General features: G+C 41.9%; 2 protein-coding genes and 1 long non-coding RNA gene across 15 annotated transcripts in view; 2 read left to right on the top strand and 1 right to left on the bottom strand.

Annotated features, from left to right (window-relative positions):
- LOC112488080 (uncharacterized) overlaps positions 1-2,855 on the top strand; it is an 8,755-nt gene extending 5,900 nt beyond the window's left edge. Inside the window, exon 3 of the long non-coding RNA XR_003051800.1 lies at positions 2,375-2,855. This is a non-coding gene — a long non-coding RNA (uncharacterized LOC112488080). The remainder of the gene's footprint in view (positions 1-2,374) is intronic.
- Positions 1-27,576, bottom strand: part of dab2ipb (DAB2 interacting protein b) — a 791,247-nt gene that overhangs the window by 304,870 nt on the left and 458,801 nt on the right. The gene's annotated exons all lie outside the window — the stretch shown is intronic.
- The window catches only part of garnl3 (GTPase activating Rap/RanGAP domain like 3), a 57,985-nt gene continuing 34,407 nt past the window's right edge, over positions 3,999-27,576 (top strand). For 2 of the 6 annotated variants that reach the window (XM_008325799.3, XM_008325798.3), the window contains exons 1-2: positions 3,999-4,581; positions 25,524-25,593. In XM_008325799.3, coding sequence (XP_008324021.1) covers positions 4,484-4,581; positions 25,524-25,593 — 168 coding nt within the window. In that variant the 5' untranslated portion in view covers positions 3,999-4,483. Of the gene's footprint in view, positions 4,582-18,231; positions 19,020-24,615; positions 25,429-25,523; positions 25,594-27,576 lie in introns of those variants that run through there. The other 4 variants (XM_008325795.3, XM_008325801.3, XM_008325796.3 and 1 more) reach the window with 3 other exon arrangements.

The following is a 27,576-nucleotide window of genomic DNA, read 5'->3' on the forward strand; positions in this document are numbered from 1 at the left end:
TGGACAATATTGGACCATTGCCTTATTGGGTTTTCACTATCGGAGGAAAAACCAATAACAATTCATACAGATATTATATAATATTCTAATGTTGGGCTGATAATATCCCTACTAAAAAGCTATATTGACAATGTTGGATGCTCAGGTGGCAAGATGTTTTTCTGGTGCCATCTGCTGTTCTGTGGTGATAGACGTCACGTCGACTGGAGTTTTTCGGATTATCAAACAGTCAGTGCTAACGAGATAACCTTGTCTATGGGGGTTCATTAAAACTGTAGCTTTAACAATGACAGTTTACACATACAGTCTGTAGACTGCTGACGTCAACAACCCTGTGGATAAAACCACACCAGTCCCCGAGATGTAAAACAAAAATCTAAGGATTTCTGTGCGACAACAGTCTGGATTCTGGAGTCCTTCTGTGGAGAACACTAATAAACCCAGCTCTGCTGGTGTCTGGCGTTTCCTGCTGGTTCTTATTTTATTGCTCAGGTCAGCAGGACACAAATGAATCGGTCCATTTAGAGGCAGTGGGGACAGGAGATGAAGAGACGAGGAAGAGGAGTCTTCCTCCTAATTCTACCAGATGGGAAGTCTGTATTTGCTGAATGCTGTTTTTATATAAACCATTTTCATTGCATTTATTTCATTGCATGCTGTTGGTACAATATAACATTTTCCTTGAACATCAAACCATATGGGGGAGGTGGGGAGAGGGGAGGGGCTGTAGGTAAGACCTCAGTACTTACCTTGGCATTGACTTCACAGTTTGGTACATTTTCGGTATTAAATTACACGCATATTAGCACACATTAGCACACAAATTAGCACACATTGCCACCAATAATCCTCACTTCTAATACATTTAAAAATAAATAAAAAATAGAGCAGTAGATAAATAGAGTAAAATCTTAAGTTGCTAATTTGACTCTGCCTCAGCTACGCTGCCTCGTGTTTGCTTTTGGTGTTTTCTCTGGAACCAGCCTTGAATCCCGTGATTTCCAACAGCGTAGTCGAAAGAGATCACTTTCATTTTTCACACCAAGCTCATCTGTGCTAACTGCTAACTGAAGCTAATTTGCTGGAAACTATTGAATGTTGAATGAGAGAAGGTTTCAGAGAAAGTTGGGATTTAGTTTGATTTACTGTGGTTGTCCTTGATACATTTCAAGAATATGAGGTTACATATGGGTACCAAAACGATTAGTCTGGTACACGGTACATCTTGTACGAAGTGTACCGCTAGTCTATATTACAAACGTAGCAGTGTGAGCTACACTGGCTTGTCTTTTGGACCCCTGATGAAAACCTGTAGAGTACTGCAGACGTCCCCAACATCAAAATCTGGCCGAGTAGTACACACTTACTGTTAAGTACTGAGACTCCCCTGTATTTTTCCTGCTTTTAACACATCAACTTTGATGACAGAATGTTTCTTGCTCACATCCCACTCACTTTTTGTGTGTTTCCCTGTCAGGGCTGAAACAGCTTCGGTTGATCGATGCATTCATTTAGTAAATGGAAGCACTTGTGCATGTCATGAAACTGTACAGTCAAGATGAACTGCTAAAATCTCAAGCATAACTTAAGAAAGCTGGACGTGTAGTATTATGGTGTGGCATTGTTACATCATCACTGTGTAATACTGAACAGAGTGAGAGAATAGACAGAGAGAAATATTTATTCATGCTGAAAATACGATTTTCATCTGCCAGATAATCACCAACTATTACAAACACAGCTGTGTTAAAATGAAAATGAAGTTCATAGATTTAAAGGCCGCACAAGATATGCTAAGATCCCTTTACAGCTAACGATGCTAACATTGAGTTTACGCCACTTAGTGGATGATATTTTTTATCTTTTAGTTTATTCTGTGTTTGGCACTTGGTTTGGACTGATTTTTTTTTTTTTTAACTTAGACCAGACTGACTTGACCTTGACAGTTATTCTGTATTACTTTAGCTAGACTGACTTGACCCTGACAGTTATTCTGTATTACTTTAGCTAACCTTGTTGTACACTTGATGCTGTTCGTACGTGTAATTATAATAATACTAATTGTTTTTTGTGCTAAAGTGATTTTAGCACAAAATGTTTTTGTACAATTAACTGTAATTTCCTCCTGGGAATCAATAAGGTATTTTTAAAATTTTGGTTCTGAAGTAAAATGACAATTCAGTGGTATTTCCCTACTGTGGCCCCAATATGCAATAACTGTGCCCTCACTGGAGGGGGGCGCCCCCTACTTTGAAAGCCACTGCTTTAATTAAAGGACTGAGCAGTTGCCTTTAGAATCTTTCTTGTTGGTCCAATCAACAAATATTTTGTTCTTCTTTTCTTCCCGGTCATACCGTTCTCGTTAAACTCCCAGATGCAGCCGTGACAAAGCTGCTCCTAACTGAGTGCAGAGCTCTGAACGATTACCAGCGCAAACAGAGGACCAGACACTTCACTACATGGGTGGCAGACAGTAAAACACAGAAGAAAGAATACTTCTCCGAGTACTTAAAACATCATTTCCTGCTTTGTCTATTTCCTCAACACAGACCACAACAACAGAGGATAAAAACTGAATTTTCTTTTGGTCTCAGGTTTTTATTAAAATCCTGCTGGAGGTCACAGACTCACAGAGGGAGTTTTTCAGTATACTTTTCATCCTTGTACAGAAACAGCTGAATGTGTACTGCATTAAAGGATCTCACTACATCACAGGAATCTACCTCGACCGAGTTTATATTTCATCGACCCTGGGGGAAAAAAAAGAACACGTCTAGGGTCGTCTTTTGGAAACGCCATTAAAAACCTCTTGTTAGGCTGGAGGTCAGAAAAATAAATGTTTTTTTTTTATTACAGACCAGTCACTTTTGAACGTGTGAGTTAACTTGTTTTTTTTTTTATTACAGACTAGTCACTTTTGAACGTGTGAGTTAACTTGAAGAGTTTCATGGTTAAGAGTTGGACTTTAGGCTCAGACGACGCACTCTCTCCTGCTTTGACACAACGACACGATAAGTGGTGTTGGAGCGAGGGAAGCTATTTAAAGGCGTCTTTAATCACAGGGTTTGGAGGTAAAACAGAAGTGATGTAGTCCACGTGAGTCAGAACCTCAGGCCAATCAAACTGATCACTCACACACGGCCACGGCTCCGACTGTAGCTGAGTCACAGCCAGAGAATTCCTCGTCTAAACAGTGGCTGACGCACGAGTCGCGCTCTGTGTATTTGTATACGTGTGTCGGAGTTTACTTTCACTCTACTTGTATTTGTACTTCAGATCCTGCACAATGGAAAAAGTGAAACACAGAACAGTGAGCAACAGGCAACAACCTAATGTACGTACTGCGTACTGCGTACTGCGTACTGCGTACTGCGTACTGCGTACTGTGTACTGCGTACTGTACGTGTTGTTGGTTTTTATAAAATCAAATCACATTAAGGTTGGACCATATGTATCCAAAGATCAAAATAGTTTGATTTTACAAAACAACAAATGGAAGTGAGACTCTTTAACCTTGTCGAAGGCTAGTTCTCCGAGCCCAACAACTGGCCCGTGAGCCAGACTTTGGACACATTTGCTTCAGCACTATTATGTTTTTATTTATTATACAAGGTTGACCCACAAGCTAATCCTTGACCTTTAGAAGACCTTCAGAGATTCGGAACCTACTGTACAAAACCTTCACCCCCCCCCCCCTCTCTCACACACACTTTCCCTCTATCATCTCTCCCTCACCCCTTCTCTGTCTCTTTCTCTCCCTCTCACTTTCTCCCATCCTCTCTTTTCGGTGTGCCACTCTCTAACAAACACTCTCCCTCTCTCGTCTTCTTCTGTCTTCTCTCTCTCCCTCCCACTTTCTTCCCGTTTTCACTCTCTCTCTCTCTCACTCTCTCTCACTCTTCCCCTTCCTCTCCCCTCTTTGTAGCCCTCTGTTTCTCTGCCTCCTCTCTATCTCTCTCTCTCTCTCTCTCTGCTGCAGCCTCTCAGTGCCAACGTGAAGCTGAAGCTGCAGAGTGTTGTTTCCTCCTCCACCTCACTTCAGGATCACGGTATCAGTGGAGCAGCAGACAGAGACTCAGGTTGACAACTGCTGCAGCCCCGCTCCGTGTCCCAGTCTGCTGCTGCTTTATGGAGAAACAACCGAGCCTCAGCCTCAGCCTCAGCAGCAGCCTCAGCAGCAGCAGCAGCAGCAGCAGCAGCATGTACCTCTGAAGGCTTCAGTTCGTCTTTGTTTAGCCCGACGGACCAAAAAAAAAAAGTCTGCAAGATCACTTTTCTTTGCTCCGCTGAGATGAGCCGAGCGTAAAAGTAGTCCGTTTCCTCCTTCCCCTTTTCGGCTAGCCCGTCTCTCGTTTTCCTCCGCCTCTAGTCCTCGGATCTTTTTTTATATATATTTAATTTTTTTTTATATATATATATCTTTTAAATCCTTGGAGAGGAAGTCTTGGCTGTCTTCCTGGGTCTACCTGCTCGTCCAGCACCCATGAATTCAGATAAAAATGTGTACCTCGGCAGGGACAAAGGCATCATGCGGAAGAGAGCCCTTCTCCTACGGAAAGGCTGCAGCTTCGAGATCACCAGGTAGGACCTCCGTTTAACGGCTGATGGTGTCTGGGACAAAATGTGAAGGGTGGTCGGGGGGGGGGGGCGAAGACCACCTCACAGATACACTGTTAGCAGCACTGAGTACTTTACCTGGGGCTAGACAATGGTTGACATACTGTGGGTCATTTATCCACTGTGTGCGCGCACTGACACGGACACGGAGAGCAGGGAATACCCCCCCCCCAAACCTCCGTCTCCGTCCAAACGAAATGTAGTCATAGACTCGTCCCGGGGTCTCAGTTCTGGGGCTCCACGATCTGGTTTTTCCCCCTTCTTCCAAATCCTAAAACCGTGCGTCCTCGTCTCCACTCCAGCCGTAGAGGCGGTTCGTTACGCACGGATGCGGGTTGTCTGCACCTGACTCTGCGTTATTGACCGTGCTGTCCAGTGGTGGGACTCTGCCAACCGCTGTTTTACAGCCAAAACACGGAATTTTGACTGATTGGTCAGTCGTGCAAGAAAGAGCCCCCCCCTCCCCCCACTCCCTAAATCTAAAAAAAGCTGTGGAGGGAAAACAGTTTGGGTGATCGTGCACCCAGACTGACTGAGCCATACACCTGTGTTGACACTCATCCACTCTGAAGAGTGGGGAGGAGGGCACAGACCCCTTCAGAGTGGACGGGGTCCTGTTGGCAGATTGACCAGATTAGATTGCAGCCCAGATGATGCGGGCCGTCCTGTGGTCACCTCCAGCAGACACTGAACATTTCTGGACCTGTGTATTCATGGACCGGCCCATCCAGCAGGAGTGTGTTCATGGTTGTTTGGCTTTTTACACCGATGTCCCAAAAATGTACCAGCGTTTGTAAGACTTTCACCATCAGTGACCTGGTTTATACCATGGAACTCTCTATCACTGGTTTGTGAAAGACGTCTTTTGTGGATTCAGTTGTTTTACAGATGGATTTAGTTAAATGTGGATTTAGTTGTTTTACAGATGGATTTAGTTAAAACATCATCTGATTTTATTGTGCGTTCACTAAGCATCCTGGACTGTTCTCCAGTCCATGGACATCTGTTACCTCGGAGGTCGATTCTCTGATCTTCTCACTGTAAGACACCGATCACTTCGACTCGTTTTTCGTCCTGATTACACGTTAGGATCAACTGCGCACAACCGAACTTCCTTTTGCATTTATTTATTAAGTGCATGAAAACATTTAATTCTACCTGTAATGAGGTGGAACCTCCGGTCAAAGCGCTACAATGTTTTTCCAGTCATTCCGACCAACTGCGTTCCCAACAGTTGCATCACTGTACATGGAAAATCATACTCACCACTCTTTAAGTCTGGGCTGTAAATTAATTTTCATTGTATTTTCTCCCTCCGGTACTGACTCTAAATTTTCTTTCTGCTGTTTTCAAGTTGTGTTCTAGGCTTTTTATTTTGTGAGTCGTTCACATCATAAAAATAAAGATGGCAGGATATAGCACATCTTTTCTGTTTGTTATTTTTATACTTCCATTTCTGCCCACTTTAATTCACACTGTTGATATTAAACATGAATGTAAAAACACTGGGACAGTAACAGAAGTCTGTGCTTTTACAAAAAATATCATAGAGATCAAAACCTTGGGTATCAGGATGTGTTTATGTACCAGGAATCATAACAATAAAATGTTGATGAAAATGAAAAATTTTTTTTTACTGGTAATCACTGATCAATATTTTATGAAGTAGACGTCCATCCAGCCCGGAGTTCTTTATGGTTTATTTATATCCCTCCTATCACTTCTACCGCGGCTCTTATTTCCTGTACTTTCTGACAGCCTGTGTAGGTGTGCACAATTACTCATAAAACTTGCTTTCTAGCTCTTTTGGCAGATAACATAGTGTTCGTGTGCATGTGTTTGTGTTAAAGACGGAGATCGGACATGTGAAATATGGGCATTGGAAATGTTTCCTCCTCGACTGCCAGGAGTCGTGGGATGTTTGCAGGAGTGAGAGTTCCTTGATTTTTACATCTCACATCTCTTCTAATTACCTTGATTTTTCTTTCCTCCGCGGTGCAGGGGAATTCTCCCTTTTCTGCACGCTGTGGCATCAATCACTCCGTAAACTTCCTGGCAGACTGTCCCTCAGACACCAGCAGTTTAACAGACAATCAATCAGAGCTGAGCCTGAAGTGCTACGGCATGGGAAACTGGACTGCACCAAGGAGATATGAAACACACTCAAGTAAAGTGCTACTGCTGCTGGGGAGTCTGGGTAGAAGTTATTGTGCTGCAGGGATGCATATACAGCTTCTCAGGCGTAGCACATTGACACGGTGTGTTTGGAACATGCTTCAATACAGCTTCTCAGGCGTAGCTGCCGGTTACTGACACTTGACACGGTGTGTTTGGAACATGCTTCAGTGTATATACTGTAGTCACATGTTCTCACACACACACAGAGACCGGAGTGTTTTCAAATGTTGACCTCTGAAGGAAAGTCACAAAGTTATTTGTTATCATGATGTTGATCAGCTGCTCTGCTTTCTCTCCAGGCTACACACACACACACACACACACACACACTCACACAGTCCTGGGGAGAAATTAGCATTTAGCATTTAAGTCTATAATCTATATCTACTATTTTTTTTGATATATTGTGGAGTTATTAAATATCATTTGCAGTTTCCTTGATCACAGATTTGTCCACTTCCTCAGATTAAACGTCCGTACTTCAGATTATTATCAGAGATAATCTAGAGATTATCGCGTAAAAGATGATAAACTCGACCAATGAGTTCTTTATGCAGATGTGTGTGTATAAAACGCTGGGCGTCGCGTTGATCAGGTTAAATCAGGATGATATAGTAGAAACTAGATGCACAGTGAAACTGTGATGGGAAAATGACACAGCCAGAGATACTGTATGTATCAGAGATATATTGGCCCACTGCAAACACTGCATAATAACAAATTACCATAAAGCTATGGTTACCACATAAAGCACAGAGAAGAATGGGAAAGTGGCCAGTTGTAGCCAGCAGGCAGGAGGCGCTCTGCTCTGATGAGCTTTGGGTCAGAAGACCAATTTAATGATAAGAAATCCCATTTAGATAGAAGAACGATAGATGACATTTAGGGGGTCGCTGCGTGGTTAAGGTAACATTCACCAGCAGTGGTGAGTTACATTTGTTCTGACTGGGTTGGGATATTGTACAGAAATGGACTTGAAGTCCAGTGCTGTCACCTTTTAGAGCCTCCTTTCCAAACCGTCCATTTCTGATTCTTCATCTCTGTCCCCTCCAGACCACTCTCCCGTCCTGTCCTGTCCATGATGACTAACTGCAGTCCAGTAAACCTCACACGTCCTGTCCTGTCCATGATGTGCCAATATTGCTAAACCATACACAATAGCAGGACTAACTGCAGTCCAGTAAACCTCACAAACCTTTAAACGATAAACACTGTAAAAACTGATGGATTGAGGTCAAGTTTAATGCAGTAGCTGTGGGAATATTTTGGTATCAATTTCACAATGATTACAAGCCGACGTTAATGAAACTATTTATATAAAAAGTTATGGCTCTGAAAATATTAATACAATTTAAATTTCAAATACATCATTAAATAACAAAATTAATTTTAAAGAACAAGTCACATCCTACGGTGTTAATGAATAGAAGTTTCATTCACGTCCTCAGACAGAAACGGACAAGTTTCAACCTCCTCTGTGATTGGCTATAACACTGCGATGTTGTTCGCTGTTCAGGAGCGAGTGTTGGTTGTGTTTCTGAAGTACGGTACGTATCGCGTCTCCTGACCAACGCACATCCTCTCTTCACTTCATAGAAGCTGCATCATTGGTCCACATCAGCTGTTAGGACTGTAGGCGTCGGTCGAGTGTTGTTGTCCATGAGCCGTGTCTCCAGTCTGCTGGACCTCCCCAGGGACAGGCTTTGGTTGTCTATCATTAGCCAATTGGTTAAGGAATCTACACGACCGAGTGACGCATGTTATGTGTCTGTGTCATCCCACCGTCCAAATGGGTTCAGCCGAGTCTGTTGTTGACATTAGAGGAGGAAAGTTTGACTTTTCAATAATTGATTAAAGATTTTTCTAAAACGATTTATAAACATTCAGGAGAAATTAGCGAGGCATTGAGTAAACCATCATTCCTCCAAACACTGTGTTACTCAATGACTACTGAGTCTTAGAGCAGGGGTGTCAAACATATGGTCCGAGGGCCAAAGCCTGACCACTCGTGGTCTTAATCCTGCCTGCTTGATGAATTTTGAAAAAAACAAAACAAAACACAAACACTTTGTTCAGGAAATGTTTTGTAAAAGATTGCTTAGATTTTTTTTAAAATGTTGACTGGATTGTTATTTATAGGTAATTATGTCATGATTGTACTGGTCCGCTCCGTTTGACACCCCTGTCTTAGAGGAACAAACTCGTCGGTCCTCCAGGTTCTCTCGTTGACAGAAGGAACCACAGAAAAATCTTTGACCTAAGGAATTTGGCTCTTCACTGCTGTGGCTCTCGTTAAACTTGGTGGAAAATTAAAAAGGCCCAGTGGTTGATTACGGTGACCGCTGCCTATTGTTTCTGTGTTTTGCTCTGTTTGGGTATCGTTGTGACTCTGCATGAGCCACTGCAGCAGAACTGGAGCCTGCGCTCTGCTTTTGTTTCACTCTTCTTTTGACCAGGACTTCTGTAACACACTGAAGTCATTAACTCAGCTATTAGTGGTCAAGTTGTATTGTGGGTAAAGTATTCAGGAAAAACCCCCTTAGTCCATTTCGATTTTATTAGAATCGCAAACAGAACTTCTAGAAAACACTGTTTCCCCTCTGAGTCCTTTAAGTCAGGGGTCCCCAACCTCTGGTTCGGGGACCAGTGCCAGTCTCTAGGTCATTTGGTACTGGGTTCCAGTGATACTAACAGAATAAAGACTAAAAGATGTTTTGTTTTGAAAATTTAATGATTCTTCAAAGATTACCGGGCCACAGTCACGGCTGATACCAGCTGATCGGTCCTTGGTACAAAAAAAGGTTGGGGGCCGCAACAACAACAGCGACCCCCGCCCTGCCCTGCCCTCGTCCATTATTCTCAATGGGAGTTCTGTCATTTGTCTGTGTTCGCTCCGTCTGTCGCTGGTCTTTTCACTCCAACCTATTTCAAAGCACTCCTAGACAGCTGTGGTTGGTTTTGTGTGAGGGAGATTAGACGTCACAGTGACACATGAATAAGCCAAGAAAGACTGGAGCGACTTGACAAGTCCAAAGACTGGAGCGACCCACACAGTCCCAAGACTGGAGCGACCCACACAGTCCAAAGCGCCAAAGCGGTGGTGACTGAGGGAACCATCCTGGACCCAATACTGAAAAAAACCTCTCTGTAGCCTCAGCCGTATGTAGTCTTTGTACTTGGCCTCAGCAGATTCAGTGTAGTGGAAACTAACGTTGCGTTGAATCTCTCGGTTTCACTCATCAGTTCTTAACAGAACGTTTGTAGTTCATTTAAGGAAAGGCATGCACTGGGAAAGAGCATCACGGCGCGGTGAGAGCGAGAGCAGCTCATTCATCATGCAGCTGAAAGCCGGGGGGCCATGTGTGAATAGACTGGGTGAGCAGGTATGATTCTGTACCTGAGGATGAACAAGCACACTGAGATAAAAAGCCTGTTCACCAGGAAGGAACACTTAGGTTTGATGGCAGGGATTAATGAGTTTTAAAAAGGGTTCTGCCCACTAATCAATCTCCTCAGTCTGCCAAAGACATGCAGCTCCTCCCTGCCTTTACCGTCCACACGAACAGACATGCAGCCCCTCCCTGCCTTTACCGTCCACACGAACATCCATTTACTCACTAGACAAAAAAAAAAAAAAAAAGGATTCAGTGACAGTTTGGCCCTGCAGCCGTATCCCCGTCCAGGGAGCAAAAATAACTCCCTTTCGCCTGCTTGGCCTCTCCTTCTCCTCTCACTCTGTGAACTCCTCACTTTGGAGGTTGTTTGAGTGCATAGCTTTGAACTGCTATCAGCGTCTCCGTTCACCTCGCCAGCTGCCAAACCCACAATATTTTGTGCATCCAGTTGCCAGGGGTTTTTGTTGTAGCTTGTTAGATTGGCACGATACTAGTTCCAGATGTAGCTGAAATGCACTGGTCTGTGTGTTTATAAGCACTGTAAACACAGATGGGCGAGGGAACTTTGAGTTTGTCTCGTAAAAAAAAAAATAGAGAAGGAAATATGTATTAGGGTTTGTCCTCATGTGGTTTCCTGGTGAGGTTTTGACTTCAAAGATGTGCGGACGACGGACATATGTTTCCAATGTACGACATGTTTTTTTTCTATCAGACTGTACACAGATGAAACCATATCGATGTGTCCTCTGACAAACAGATTGGAAATGGCCGTGCTGGTCAGGACCGCCGGCCGTCCCCCTGTGTTCCCAACTGGGAGCCAAAATGATGGACATTTTTGCTGACTTGAGGCTCTCCACTGATTTGCACACTGTGAATTTGACGTAACTCTCTTTTCCCTCCCCTTCTCTCTCTCTCCCTCCCTCCTGATCCTTCATGAGATCCACATGTCAGAGTTTTGCCTTTTTCACCTGTGTTCTTTGGTTCGGTGTTTCTCAAACTCTTCACCCGCATGCAAAAATATTTACATTTGGAAAGAGCTGCCTTTTTAAGCCAAACACACACTTTGCACTGACATTTGCATTTATCCTAGTCTTAACTATTTTACAATTTAACCGCCAACGCTTTTACCCTAGTCTTAACTATTTCACAATTTAACTAAACTATACCTCTACAACTAAACCTTGAACCTCAACGCAGCCTTAACCAGCAGAGACCTGCAACGTAGTGGTATTCAAAGTGGAGGGCGCTAGGTGGCCTCAGAAAATTGGAGGAAATATAAGAAAAAAGAACAACATTATTTTTATAACCATTTGTCCCAAACTGTACAACAAGTAAACAGCCGTAATCATCGTTTTCTCATCCTGTTATCAAGAAAATATATTCTAAAAGTTCATGTTTCTACACATATTTTGTAGAATTGTCTGTGGGTTCGGAGAGAGGGTCCTGGACCAGAGGTTAATTGTGTAAATGTTTGGGAACCCCTGCCCTAAAGGAAAGTGTCCCAAGAACAATAGTATTTTTCCAGAAATTGTGCCCATACAGTGGTGCTCATCACTTTGTTCTGAACTTTGTGACTTCATTTTTGTCACTTTAAACTTAAGGCTTTTCTACTCAGCAGTAAAGGGTTTCTGTGCAATCATCTAAATTATGCAATATTTTTAAAAATATGTTTAGAAAATCAGGAGTCCTGTAAGGCGGGGAATAACATAATGCTACCTTGATTACATGGTCACATGAGTCTTTTGCTGCCATGTCCTTGAGCAAGGCACTGGATGTACAAGTTGTGAAAAGTAAAATCTTTCTTTTCATATTGAATATGTAATCAGATGGCATCAGCGTGAAGAACAGGCATCATGTCCAGTACCTATGTTATGTTTGCAGAACTGCCTCACATGTCTGACTTCCATAGAAGGCTGTAGCTGGGAACTCCAGTCTGTGTGTGCAAGGCTGGTTCTGCTCTGCTCGGCCGTACAGTCAGTCCCTCAGTGAGGTCTGATAAACACTGGCCTGTAATGACTCCCATATGTGGCTGCATAGCTCAGCACAACCCGGCACAGTTCAGCCATGCGCACAGTACACTGCACCAGACTAATTTAAACAGAAAAATAGACTCAAATTACATAAGAAGAAAAAAAAGTTTATAAAAAAAAAAAAAAGAAAGAAAAATCCCCTGCCTGATTACAGCCCGATGAAAACGTTTCCTCAGGAACATGTGCTTCCATTTAGGACTCAAAGACACACATACCTACACATCAGAATGCACTGTGCGCTGCTCTGGGAGAGGGTGGAAAAATATGCTCCATTATAGTTGGCTGGATCCAGGCCAGTGCGTTTAACTGGGTACGGGCTGCGATGTGGCCGTCTGGAGCACGGCCGCAAGCCACATGCATTTTGGTAAAGTGAAAGTGAGTGTGTGTCGACACGCCAGAGGAATAGAGTAGAGTTTGAAAGCTCAAAAGAAGTCAGTGTAATGTGCTCACAGCTTGTGTGTACACTGTGAGTTTCGTCACACCAACCCACTGACCCCGTCATAACCTTTTAAGATGAATCCAGAGAGAGGAAGTGCTGCCTGTGAGCGGCTGCTGTAGTACTTTTTTTTTTATAAAAAAAACCTTGTGGTTCCAAGAGAGTGTGGCCAAATTCACTCATCTCTAGAGAGTGAAGAACAGAAATAAATCGTAGTATAAAGTAAAAGTTTGAATTAAAGACTGGAGGTGAGTAGGTGAAGTTTTGATGTTGTTTAGAAAATCAAGATTGACCTTAAGTTTGTTTTTATTTTGCTCAAGAGAAAGACAAAAAAAAATTCTTGTTTCCTTGCTGCTGATTCGAACGTTACTTCAAAAGTCGCTGCCCACATAATCAACATTGGCATGGTTTTTAAACATAACAACCACTAGGGGACAGTGCTATATTACATCTTTGCTGTCTGTAGACTCACCCACTTCCCCTTCTATCAGCTAAATGTTCTGGGCTAGTTTGCCTTTTGCTTCTTATGTGAACTTATCATTGAGCAAATGTTTCCGTTAGGTTTTTGAGGAAGGTTTAAAGAGAACTTTCTGTGTTTATGGACGTCATGTAAACAGTTACTATTCCCCTCTTATTCTCGAAAGTCTGGGGACCGAAAAATGAGGCACAACAACAAACACTAGTAATTGTCCATGGCTAACAAGTTTTCCCGCTTTCTCCCGGATTCAGTCTCTTTATGCTGAGTTATTTCAAAGTGTCGCCCTAATAGACGCTAACTTTGCGATTTGCAAAACCACATTTAATACACGTTAGTAAGACGAGGAGGAGGCAGTGTTGCTGGTGTTGAACTCAGGTTATGTTTAATTTGAATTTCTGTATTATTTGTCTGGGATGAGCACATAATGTTAACAGATTGTGAACACAGAATTGAGTGGAGATTTATAATTTTCCCCTACACCAAAGACTTAACCATTCCTCTAAAGTTTGGGTTTTTTTTAAAAAAAAGGGAAATTTAACTTTTAAATGTATTAAGATTAAGAAGAATGAAGTCAATTTTCTTTTACTTCTACTTCTTTTAATTGTTCTACTTCTACTTCTTTGTAATAGTAACAGTAAAGTAAGCGAAAGAAAATAATTTACGTGCTTGTTGGCGAGGAAAAGCGTTTTCTTCCTTCTGCTATTTATATGTAATACCATGTTCAGCCACAAGAGGTCAGGCTCTTCGTGTGTAATGTGGTTCATGCTGTTCAAACTGTGAAATAAATGATATGAAAAATGTAAGAAAAGCTTTGCTCAACAGGACAGCCATGTGTTGTCAATGGGCAGAGTGATGAGCACGTGAGCTGGAGGTTAGGTCACATGATCACATTTAATGAAAGTTGCATCAGAACCTGCTGGATTCCATGACGTGTTGACATTTTACTGAGGCCACAGGACTGACCTGGTGGTATTTGGGAGGAGCAGAGGAACGGAGAGGACACAACCTCTCTCTCTCTCTCTCTCTCTCTCTCTCTCTCATTCAAAAAGTTAGTGTTGTAGTTTGAAAGATACCAGATTTTTATAAACAAAAACATTTTGACGCACGTCTTCCAAAGTATCTCAAGTCGCTTTGACACGTTTCATTATTATATCTCTCCGTCTGTGTTGGATTTGATTCAATCACGTTTTTCAAACCTCAAAATTAACTTAATAATTGGCGCAATCATCAGTCGTTGAACCGATCCCACATTGAAAAGCCTTAAAAGACGAGGCAAAGATGAAGGTGGTGACCTTTGGATTCTGCAGAGGAGGAATATGAAAATCCAGCTCACAGAAATGATCAGATTTCAACACATTTAATTTGACTCAGAATTCTTGAACCTTAAATATCAGAATCATTTCCATTAATATCTTTCTTTAAAATCGAATTGCCTCAGGTAGGCTTTCCTGAAATGTTGTTTGTCGTTAGACTGTTGTTTGTTGTTGTGTTTCACTGGCCAGATGCTGTCATTGGTACTTGTTTACAGCCCATGTGAAGTAAACAACGAAACCCAAAACAAGTCAAATCAATGACTGCAACATATATATGTACTTTGTTATTTGCAAAACAGAAAGTAGAACCTCAAGTTAAACCTAATTATACATATTGATTTTATTTTTAATGTTAATAATAAACTTAATAATAAAGTTTATTATAACCCCCACCTCCACCCACCCAACAAATTATCAAACAACATGGTGCAACATACACCATTCTCTGATCAGACAAGGAAACACTGCTCATTAAGACGCTCTGACTGCAGGTTCTCCTCCGACATATTGGTACAAGTGAATGAACAATGGTTGAACTATTGGGTAATCAAATAAGGCCTATTCTATTTGTGCCAGTTCCTCACACAGTGTCTCGATAATCCACTGATAAAACCATCGCTTATGTCATGTGCAAATGTTATGGTTTTGCATGTTGTCACAGGATGTGTACGAAACTGTCTGCATGTGATGCTCGCCGCTGTCTGTTACTGCTGTAAACACGTGAACTCACAAACACACGTCTATTTTTAGAAAGGAAAAAAAAATCAATTTTACTGGTTGATTCGGTGCCAGGAGCTGACCGTCCAATCAGGTTGTAACGTAACTCACAAAGCAACGGAGGCGCTGTTTATCCTACGCGTGGGAAAGGTACGGTGGTCAGAGAGGGCTTAAAGGGGGGAGACTTAAGGACTGAACCCCAGCTCTGAGGGATTAGTAAAGATATTGACCCGGGAGTTCTTGATCTGCATCATGCAGCTTTTGTAGGTTTCCATCGCGAAGGAACATCTCAGCAAACAGCTTTATATACAAAAACAAACACATGAAGGTGGATTTGTGCCGGGGTTAGAAGAGTCTGTTAGTATCGCACACAGACATGTGGAAGACACAAGGTCAGAAATCAGCAGTGACTGAAAATACTGTTTATTTCCCTTGAAACAGTTATTTAAGATGATTTGAATTGAGCTGTAAAAGAAAGAATGAATATTTTATAAAACTATGTACCAAAAAAGTAGCAAAAATAGAAAATAGTTTTCAACCACTAAAAATGAACTATGTTGATGATAGATTTTAATTTTTTTTTCTTTTTTTATATTTTTAATACAGGGCATTTATAATGTATTTTGGAAACAATATTTTTTGTCATACTATTCTCTTCATTGGGAGATGTTCAAACCTGCATCTCCACGTCCTGGTTTACAGATTCGTCTCTTGAACAGGAAGTCTTTCCCAACTTCCTCTCTGACACACCAGCTTCACCAGCAGCAGCTATTAGAATTAAAACAAATTAAAAATAAAAAAACAGAAGTTCTTATGCAAAGGGAATCTGATACTATTGTTTACACAAATGTGTGTGTGTTTGTGCACTCGTGTAGTGTGAGATCATCCACAGACTCTAATGTATAGTGTGAGATCATCCACAGACTCTAATTTGTGGTGGGGGTGTTCAGGTGTCCCAGGCGACCTGTCAGTAACTCAATCCTGAGCTGAAAGAAAAGCTTTATTTTCAGTGGTCTCTATTTACCAGCTTTTTGTCCCCGCGGCTTCTCGTCCCATGAGCTGCTGTTGTTCAACACAGGTTATTTTTGAATGCAGTCACATTCAAAGAGAAGAGAAGAGAATATTCAGTGTGTGTGTGTGTGTGTGTGTGTGTGTGCGTGCGTGTGTGTCAGGAGCTGTGGGTGTTTTCCTCTGGTATGCTGTGCGACTGAGGGAGTTTCTACTGATTAAAAATGGATGAGCAGGTGAGTGTCATGTAGCCCTGCACTCCTACTGTGTGTGTGTGTGTGTGTGTGTGTGTGTAGGCTGAGCTGCAGACATGGGCTGTGGCTGAACTTTTGTTGGTGTCAGATTTAACCCAGCTCGTATTTCACGTTTCTCAGAGTGCCGATGGACGATCAAAAATTACAATTCCTAAGTCATGTTTTTAAGCATTAAAAAGAAAATTCTGCTCATTTCAAACTAACGTTTCATCCCAATGGTCAGGGGACACTGTTAAACTCATCAGGAAACGTATTCCAAATTTAATGGTTGTCTAAAGCACGTGTCAAACTCAAGGCTCACGGGCCAGATGTGGCCCGCCAAGTCGTTTTGTGTGGCCTGAGCTTAAAAAGCATTTGTCTTATAGTCACAGTCAATGCTGCTGAATTTTTTAACCTAAAAAATGAAATAAAAAAACAATGTACAATATTCTTAACTTCAATAAGTTATAAATAAATAAATTGCAGAAACATGTATTAATATGTTATATTGTTAAACAAAATTCCTCTAAAATCTGTGAAAACCACATTTGTCAGTTCTCGTCTAACTCAGCGGTGTTTGTGCATTAAATACATTTAAAAAATAAAGTTATGTTGTAAGACATAGATAGATAATTTCCAAATCTGACTAAATGTAAAAGTTAAGACAAAGTGGCTCCAATGTGTCCAGCTGCTTTCCCAAGTTTTATTATTATATATTTGTTATATTTTTATATAATACTATTGTTATTTACATGTTTGCTTCGTTATATTCAAATACTTTTGAGTAATGATGAGGATGAGGAAATGTAAAACTCTGGTGTGGTGTTTTAACTCTACGTCATGGTTCCTTCATCGGTTCCACCCTGAACAGTGGTGTTTTAACTCTACGTCATGGTAAATATTGTGTTCCTTCATCGGTTCCACCCTGAACAGCCAAACTGAGGAACAGCTGACTCAGCATTTTCACTGTTAAAACTTTTTAATTACGTCTGCTGACTCTGAAGCAGCGGTGGTGTCAGGCTCAAGCCCAGCGTCATGTGGTCAGTCAGCTGCAGCGTCAGTTGGTCAGTTGGTCAGTCTGTGAGGATGAAGAGCAGCCGGAGGAAAAGTGCATTTTAAGAACATAATAAATAGAGGAGGAAGAGGCTGGTTAAGAGAATAAATGACCTCATCACTGACTGCACCTGCTGTTGAATGGAATTATGGGTAAACCCCAGAGAGGCCATAAGAGTGATTGATTGGTAAGGGTCACGGAGGTCAAAGAAAATAAAATGACTGCTGAAATGGACAGGAAAGATTGGAGTGATGTTTACAGTTGAATTGAACCATAACTATAATAATTAACACAATCTTGAATCTTGAATCTTTGGCTCTGTATCATATTTTCCTATTTTGAATTCAGTAAGATACGTGAACGTTGGTCTCCGTCCTGTCTTCTGACAGACTCGGTGCCTCAGACCTGTGCTGTACAGACACTGAAGAAAAGGAAGAAAATAAATATGAGCATGATCTGCTCTGAGAGGTTTCTGTGGCTCAGCAGAGCCTCCAGCAGGAAACTCTGTGTGTGTGTGTGTGTGTGTGTGTGTTTGTACGTGGGTTTTTTTTTACCTTAAGGAACACTTCTGCTCTAATAACCATAGGAAGTAATATACAACTTGATATGTTCATGTTTTTATTTGACATGTAGAAAAAAATTAAGAAAATTAAATCAACCAGAAATTGCAGTACCTCTGATGACCCTCTAGGGGCACATGTGCTGATTAAAGACCTCAGAGCTAAAGCATCATTTCTTCATTTCTTTCTCCATATTGACGGTGTTATGGTTTGTTCTGTCCTACAGTCGGTGGTGGAGTTTGCTGGACTTTCATTCATTTCATTTATGAAATTTGTTTGCAGTATTTTGGGTGTTTAGGTTTTTAATGCTTCTAGTCTGTTCTGCGCCATCTATCGGTGAAATGCGGACAATGCAGGGAAAAGGCAGAAAAATAATAAAATAATATAAATTAATAACATAATTTGGACAATTTTGGCGGGCCATAGTTTGCCCATACCCATACCCTTGAACCACTACTGCCACCTACTGTATCTGAGCTAAACACAGGTGAAGGTCTATGATTCCATGGTTCCTGTGCAGGTCTGTAAAGTTAGAAGGTAGAACAGAAGCCTTGTTGAATGGGTGGTCTACGCAAAGTCGCACAGTCTTGACGAGGACGGCTGCAAAAACTGGGTGAGGGAGGGAGAGAGAGAGAGAGAGAGAGAGAGAGAGAGAGAGAGAGTAAACATTCAGCTCATGTGGCTGAGTGGTTGCGCTTCCATACCATGCAGTGACCAGTTGCGCACAGACCCAGGAGCCACAGAGAGTCCGAGCATCATCATCATCATCATCAGCAGCAGCAGCAGCAGCAGCAGCAGCAGCAACGGCAGCAGTGCGGCTTTAGATCAGCTGTTTCTTCAGAGTTTGCGCCACACAGTGATGAACCTGCGCTCTTAGCCCGTAGAGGAGCCGACATCAGGGAGGGAGAAGACTCGTCGCCGTGTCCGCCGGACTGACATCGCATGGGGACATGAACAGTGTGGATCCAGCGTCCAACAAACTGTTGACTTTCAATCAACGGTAAAAAGAAAAAAACCAAAAACCAGAAATGCTGCCAACACTTTTGTCTGTTGTCTCTGCGCTCTCTGTCCGGCCGTCATCTGTTGCAGATGACAGATCCGTTCTGTCATATTATCCCTGCAGCAACTGCATGTTTTATGCAGCTCCAAAGCAAATAGGACGGGGCTGACGACACCTGCTCCGCCGTGTGTTGAATACGTCGGTGCATCAGAAGTGCGTCGCTGCTCACTTTGATCCGCTAATGACAATTACCGACGGTTGTTTGTGATGTGGAGTGGCATCGAGTGCATGATTTATTGATTCCTTCCCATTAACCGTGCGCTGCCCTGCACAAACCGAGCGTCGCTGAATCCACAAGTGGGTCACACGGTGAAGGAGTGGTTAGTGCTGTTGCCTGACAGTGAGGAGAGGAAGGGTTTGATCCTTAGTAGGGAGTTAGTGAACGGGGTTTTCTCTGGTGATTGATGGTGGTTTTTTACAGAGTCAGAAACAAACATTAAGATTAGTGTAAAGTTGATTCTGAATTGACCGTAGATGTGAATGTGTGTTGGACTGGATAACTGTCCAGGGTGTATCTCACCCCAACACTGCTGGGGTTGGCTGCAGCTCTGGGATGGAGTGGTGGAATATGAATGACAGAATCCACAAGTCTTGTGCGTGGAAGTGTTGCCACACACATCAGCTTCCAACCAAACCACAGCTCCAGATTATCTACAGCTCCTGAACTTCAGCTCATCGCTGCTGTGTTAGACGAGAGCAGACGTTACAGCGGCCTATGGAAAATGGTGAATAATTCATGTTGTGCTTTTCAGTTCAAGGTAGAGCGCAGGGGCACGCCACTTTATATATATGACAGCTACAGAATGAGGCATCGAAGGGAGCATCCGAGGCTTGGAGTGTGCGGTGGAGTTCAGGTGTACTACACCAAGGTTACTCTGCTGTCGCTCAATCGCAGCCTCTTAAGGTTGGTGGATGTGGGAATGCCACCACTGCAGCAGCTGCTTTCTCAGCAGCAGCAGAGAGTGCGGGGCTGCAGTGACACTGGGACACACTGATATACGTGTCATATAGAATAGCGCGCCAGTGCTACAGTACAGTGCTGCCAATGGCACAGCTGCTCATTTCCATGCAGGGGAGATGAGCTGAAGAGAGAGGGGATGTGAGGATGGGGAAATTTCATTAAATGTCTGTGTCATATTGCTTTCATGCTTGTTATGCATGGATTTTTCCAATTGTCAGTGGAGCGGAATGACTGTGTGACTTATTTGTCAGGAGCTGTGATAGAAAGGTGTGTAATGTGTTTGTGTTTCATGGATGTGCATGTAGCGCGGCGAGCAATCTGTGACCGAAACTGACTTTTGTCATTCACGGAAATGACTTTGTATGAAGTCACGGTGTAGAGCAGCAAACCAGCAAACACAAACTAGATGTAATGAAATATAATAATCTTCTAGTTTAAATGACCTCATAATTGACTCAAATATTGGCCTGTTTAGTTGAAAACAACGCTGATATACTGGCAGGAATTGAAGAAAGACACTCACAGAGATCTTCTTAAATTATCTTTTTTTTTTTTAGTTTTCATAGCCATCTACTGCCATCTAGCAGAAGAATATTTAATTGTTCTACATGTAATGCTTTGATGAGCAAAGAAAAATTATATGCAATAAATAAATAAAGGTTTTCAGCCCAATTAAGTGAAATTGGATAATTTTCCACGGCACAGAGGTAGGGAATCACTGGTGTACGGGATGTTGTGAGATGATTTTTCTGTCAATTTTTTACTGTTTTGTTGTTTGTTTGTTTGTTTGTTTTTGGTTACGTCACTGGTCAGGTGCTGTGTGGTTTTTCGTCCATGTTGCTTTTCTTTATAACACAATCTCACAAAGAGCCAATTTAAGGCAGCACTCAAAGCCATTGCAGGGGTTTATACGTGGCAGTGTGATTTATGTTTCACATTAATCTATGTTGAGCCATTATAGCAGCCACTGTCTGCTGCCGTCAGACAGGAACCACAGACCTTATATCTGAAACGGTCCTGCCCGTTTGGTGAAGCTTCGCTGCAGTATGTATTGGAAACTGAGACGTCTTCTCATTGGATTTTTCACATAAATTAAATTTGTCTTTAACTACAGAGTGTAGCTCAGTGGATTTCTAGTACACAGTTTTATTACACACATTTAAATCTACAGGTAATAATAAAAGAGAGTGGTGCTTTTAAAATCATAGAATGTGTTTAAACGGACACCCTGACTGTTTCTTTCTACTGGGACCTTACTAAAATATCTGTTACGGGTGCAATACTGCTGCCAGTCAGCAGGGGTAGACTCCAAGCTCTCATGCTCAGACTGTATGTACAGTACAAAGTTTTCTAGTGCGATATTTAGCCACAGTGTTTTCTACTTTGTAATGTCTAACTCTACCTTTCATACTCGAACCTTTTTTTGTTGGTGCACGTGAAATAATTTGACATTCTACACTGGACTGGAACAGATGTCCTGGCTTGTCATGGCTGTCAATCACTCATTATCCAATCACGTGCACCGCACTTTTTAGTCAATTTTCACCTAGTCCTAAAATAAAAATTTGACATCGTAAATTCCTCACAAATGTTGAATGATATTTATTTAGTCAAACGTTGCCTTTTTTTTTGATTTGACATCGTAAATTCCTCCTTTAGTCAAACGTTGCCTTTTTTTTCATGTTCAATGCAAAGTTTAAATGATGTATTTTAGCACAGTGGCAGGTTGATGAAGATCCAATCACACTGCTGTTATGTAAGGTTACGTAACATAATATAACAGGAGTCTGTAGATTATCTAAAGACAAAGTGCATCGTTCAAAATAAGTCTTCAGACTTTACTCTCTCCCAGCTCCATGGCCCTGTTGCTTTTGAAATTAAACCTCAATATTCAGTAAAAGTTCATTAATATTTTAAAATAAATGTAATTAATATAAATAAAAAACCAAAACAGTTTATCGTTATTAAACATCTTTGAAATTGGGGCTAAACATTAAACACGGCACAGACTGACGACAACAAAACACATTAAACACGGCACAGACTGACGACAGTGCTGTAAAGTCACACAGGAAAAAAAAAAAAACACCTCTTCGTTTTTGGGCACATGCTGTACTTGAAATGTGAATATTTCATCGTTCCTGTGCTTCGATGCTACAGCCTTGTTGACAGCTACATGTTTCTCATCACACTCCAGGCCGTGCTGTCCCTGCTCTCATCTCACCTGGTAAATTGGTGCCTTCTCGTTCACTGCTGCGAATACTGCACTTTCAGTCATATTGAAAAAGAAACAGCTGAAATGTAACAACCGACCAGTTAAACAGTGGCGGCTGCTCCAAACTCCTGTTAAAATTTTAAAGAGGATTCCACTTTGAGATCTGTGTCCCCGAAGGGTGCACTACCACTGCAGGACAGCAGGGGAGGACTCCAAGATCTTTAGCTTCTTTATACATGGCTGTAGTTGAAAAGGGCAAACTCTTCCAATCAAAATATTTAGCATCGATATTTGTCATTTAATCATCATTTTGTCTAACTCTGGATTTGGATAGTCCACATAAAAAGAATTAAGAATTATATACTACTACTAATATTTACCATTTGTTTATATTTTTATTAACCAAAGAATTGCAGATGGTCTGATGTCATTTTCTTCTCTTATGTTCGTGTATTAAACACTGTTGAAGCTCAGCTTCTAAATGGTTTCACAGGATGTTTTCACTGCATGGGAAAGATACTGTTTGGAATAATACATCAAATGATGTCACTTCCATGGAGGCTAGGCTTCATTGGTAGTCATTGTGCAAAGGGCAGGTGCGGATGCTGGGCTTCTGCGTGTTGATTGGACGACCAGTTCAAGAGGTAGAAGCACATTTGTTATTGTTTTGTTTGTTATTGGCACTTTCTGTGTCAGTTCTGAGTTTGAGAGTTATGTCCAGAGAGAAACTGCAGTGTGATTTTGTTGTATGTTTGATGTTATAGAATATTTCCATGAGCATAAATCTGTAGTTAAAGGTTCTTTTTTTTTATTATGCCGAGCAGAAGTAACACGTGAATAACCAGGCCTCCCGTCTCACAGCACTATCACTGCTTTAAAACCTTAACAAAAAAGCCTTTTTCAATAGATGGGTCTTTTAGGTGATGAGACAATGCATTTATTGTCCGTGGGTTTCATTAATCATCCGCAAATGCCACAATCCTGAAACCCTTTTCTGAATGAGGTGATCCTCACCAGGAGATGAAGTGTTTTTGTAGGAAAGGTGGCGGCACGTAATTATCCGGCTCTAATAAAGAATCACTTTTATGACCTCCTCTCAAAGCAAGGGTGGAGGGCAGAAAAGATAGCAACCAGGGACCGAGAAGACAAAGTGGGATTACAGAAAAGCAGGAGTTGTGAGGGAGCTCCAGTAAACCGCACCCGATCAGTGATGCAAGCGAGCAGGAGGAGAGGGAGCGAGGAAGCGCTGATGGATATGTTCTGTAGTACAGATGTGTCCTTTAAGCCCAAGTGTACATTATGTATTAACGATCCCACTCTGCCTTCATCTTCGGCTCCTATAGAAGGACGATCAGACGGAGACAGAGAGAAACCTGACCAGAGAGGGGAGAGAGGAGGGGAGATAGAGGAGGTGGAGTGGGGGATGTGGTCCAGAGAGACAAAGCAAAAAGGCTGCAGTATGACCTGCTCACAACACTGATGCTGTATCGACGCTGTTCACTGCAAACAAACCCTTATCTGTCAGAGCAGGAACACTTTTAATATTTTCAATTATCAATTATATTCAATATGCATGAAGGAGTGGACAGAAGCGTTATTTCAAAATAAAGTACAATGCACAATGACGGGAAAAAAATCTAGAAACTTTTACCTATGTTCTTACTATAGTTTAATAATAATCTTTTTCAAATTTAAATAAAACACAACTCCCATTTATAATTTTTAAAATTTAAATGTATAAATAGGAGCGAATGGAAGTGATTCACTTTCAATAAAATAAAATATCCTGCACACTGATGTGAATTTGAACAAAATTGAAATAAAACTTTATATATGGTACCACATGGTCCAGTACTGGTCCCAGAACCAGGGGTTGGGGACCCCAACTCTAAAGGGCTGGACGGAAGTTCACCCATTGGATAGGGATGTCCAATATTAGCTTTTTGCCGATATCCGATACGCCGATATTGTCCAAACATTTAATTTCTGATTACAATATCAACCGATACCAATATAGGCCTGGTAATATTTATTAATTTATCTGTACAAACCAACGATGTGTATGATATTAATTAAATGAGCTGCAATGCTGCCATCTAGTGACCAGACTTGTGTTATCGAGTTTTCATTATCAGAGGAAAACCCGATACCGACCTGTGGATGTGTATTACACCTGGTCGTGTTGACTTTCATGAACTGGTTCTGGGCGTTAAACATTTTACATTGTTTTCAAAGAAAAAGAAAACAGAAAATTGAGTTTGTTCTGGGAACTTGACATTAGAAATGTATACTTAACAATAATAATTTGCATGTATGGTAATGTAATTACTTATGCATACATGTAAGGTGTGTGTGTGTGTGTGTGTGTGTGAGTGAGTGAGTGTGCTGCTTGTACATTGGTTTATTGTGCCACCAAGTTCAAAACAATCCTTTGACAAATGGAGAAACTGATACATTTTTAAAAATGTAAACAGGAGTGGACAAAATAAAATACCATGCATCTAAAACCTTGAACCTACTTATTATAATCCAGTTACAATCTTTTTTGTTTTTTAATTTAATCATCTCTCATTTATAATTTTGTTACCTTTAACTTTGTATAGAGGAGCAGATGGAAGAACCGTCCTCGCCAAGAAAACAAGTCGTTTTTCTAGTTTGACGGCAAGGGGAGTTCAGCATCAAAAAATGGTCAAATATTTACTGTTTTGTCTGTGTTCTGTTTGCTGAAGCAGCTAAAATGCTAACTACTGTACAGTACTGGCTCCTCCAGAATCAGCTGTTTATCACAGAGGGTCTGATGGAATTCTGTTATAATCTCGTCAAAGGAAAATCCCAAAACATTTATTTGTGCTCGTGCTCTGGTTGTTTGTTTGTTTGTTTGTTTGTTTTTGCAGCCGTCTTTATTGTATGTTTGCATTTGACCATGTGAGCAACAGTCAGCTCTTCAAGCCATTCTCCATCTATCACTTGGCTGTAATTTAATCAGGAACCGCGTCTCAATCAGAAACTGGGTTGGCCGCCACTCCCAGCACAAGTCACCATGTCTGCACTGTCCCTGCCAAACAGAGAGACACACAGAAGGAGAGGACAGAAAATACAGAGCAGGAATTTGTGTTTAGCCATGAAGTGAGAAACAGATTTGGGGAGAAGCAGATGCTGCAGCTGCCACTTTTGTATGAGTGATGATACAGACTTCATGTACTGTATGTTTCTGGGATTTCCTACAGGACACAGAGGCCAGGTGTCTGACTGTGTCTTTGTCTTACAGCTCTGCCTCGGAGGACCTGGGCTGCCGACGTGGAGACTTCAGCAGAAAACACTATGGGTCAGTGGAGCTGGTGAGTCCCACCCACAGTGCACTCGTCTGTTCTCATCTCTTTCTGTCTCAGCAACTTTTATGTCCTCCCCTCGTCCTCTCTTCCCTCGTCCTCTCTGGTCTTCTCCCTGGATTTGTTGTGGTACGAATGTCAGCAGTGAGGGGGCGCCAATGAGTGGTGACTTTTTGGGTGTGGTCCAGCGGTGTAGCCTCAAAAATGTTGTTGTGTCTTGATGTTGCTGAAAAAGAAAAAAAAAAAACCTTTGCGGCCTGAGAGACTGTGTCGTCGGCTGCTGAGCTGTTGAGTCATTGTTGCTTCGGGGGAGTGGATATGTGTGAGCGTCTCCTGACTGTCTGTGCATCCTGATAGCCCAGAGGAGCAGGAAGTCCTAGAGATTCACACTGGGATGGAACTTCCTTCCAGAGACATACTGTTTTTTTTTCACACAAACACTGTACATCACTTATTTGACAGATTAGTGTTGAGGAGGAACCGCGTGCCACCTATCAGCCGCAGCAGACTGACACTGCACACAGAGATGCTGTGTGTGAGTGGGTGGCTGGCTGGGAGTTGGAGATCAGGGTGGGAGCAGCTGTTCCTCTTTTTTTGACTTCTCCTCTTATGTCTTTTCAGTGACGCCGTCAGCTTTAAACTTACAGTAATGTTTTGGTGAAAAAAAACAAAAACATTCCACCGCAAACTTCACACCTTTAAAGATTGTGATCAGTCTAAGTTTGAGTTCACCCACGTCAGAAATGTGTTTCGTGGTAATTGAAGAAAAAACCAGTGAAAAATGTTCTGTTACGTTTTCAAAAGATGTACAATTTTTTTTTAACTTAAAGGTGTCCAGACACGTCTCTCGGCGTCAGCTGACAGGCTTCATCACTGCATCTTTGTCTTGTTTAAGCTAACGATGACTCGATCCGATACTCAGGATCGATATCGGTCAAAACAATACAGCCCGTCTGATCCGATACCTAAGCCCAGATGCTCTACTGAACTTTGCGTGAACTTTTGCTGTAAACAGGACACTATCACCTCAGCAACAGCAGAACACAACATTCTGGAGGAGAAAAGGAGGTATCGGATTCTTTTCCCCGAAACTAAAGAACATTCTTAAGAAATGCTGTTTCTGTATTTCTTAAGACGGAGCAGAGATGCAGGTCGTTCCCTTGCAGTAATGTTTAGATTGAAATAGAACTTTTGTAATTTTTATTATTTTTATTTTTGAAATTTTCCCTCGTAAATTTGTACATTTTAAGCTGTCAAAATAAAAAAAAGGATCGAAAGTCCTGCGTAGTTACCACAGCGTAGTGAACCGGATCTGAACTTGTTTACAACTACAAGTATTTAGAAGTAGTACAACTACAAGTATTTAGAAGTATCATACAGCCCAGTACAGATACCACTGCATCCCTATATCTATATATCTATCGTTAAACTGTAAATTAGGAACAAATAAAAATGTTGTATCGATGAGTGAGGTCACCACACTGTGGTCACAGACTCTTTATGTTGAACAAAGTAGGATGTTTAATCCACCGAATGCAACAAGGCTGAGGAAAATCAATAAGATGCTTCTGATGCTGATGCTGATAACGCTGATGCTGATGCTGCTGCTGCTGTTACTGCTGATGCTGCTGCTGCTGATGCTGCTGCTGCTGCTGATGCTGCTGCTGCTGATGCTGCTGATGCTGCTGATGTTGATGCTGCTGATGCTGATGCTGATGCTGATGCTGACGCTGCTGCTGATGTTGATGCTGCTGCTGCTGCTGCTGCTGCTGCTGCTGCTGCTGCTGCTGCTGCTGCTGCTGCTGCTGCTGCTGCTGCTGCTGCCTCGTCTTGTTCGTTTGATTTAGCACCAACAACACCTCCTGCCGTCCACGTTCACGACTTTAATTGTGTGTTGGCCGTTTAAAGACGGAGCTGACAACAATTAAACCCTGATACTGACACAACCACTTAGAGTGTGTTGCTGCTGACATGCTCCGCAGACGTCAAGTA

The sequence above is a fragment of the Cynoglossus semilaevis genome, chromosome 14, assembly GCF_000523025.1.
Source record: "Cynoglossus semilaevis isolate Cse_v1.0 chromosome 14, Cse_v1.0, whole genome shotgun sequence".
In the NCBI taxonomy this organism is placed as follows: Eukaryota; Metazoa; Chordata; class Actinopteri; order Pleuronectiformes; family Cynoglossidae; genus Cynoglossus; species Cynoglossus semilaevis.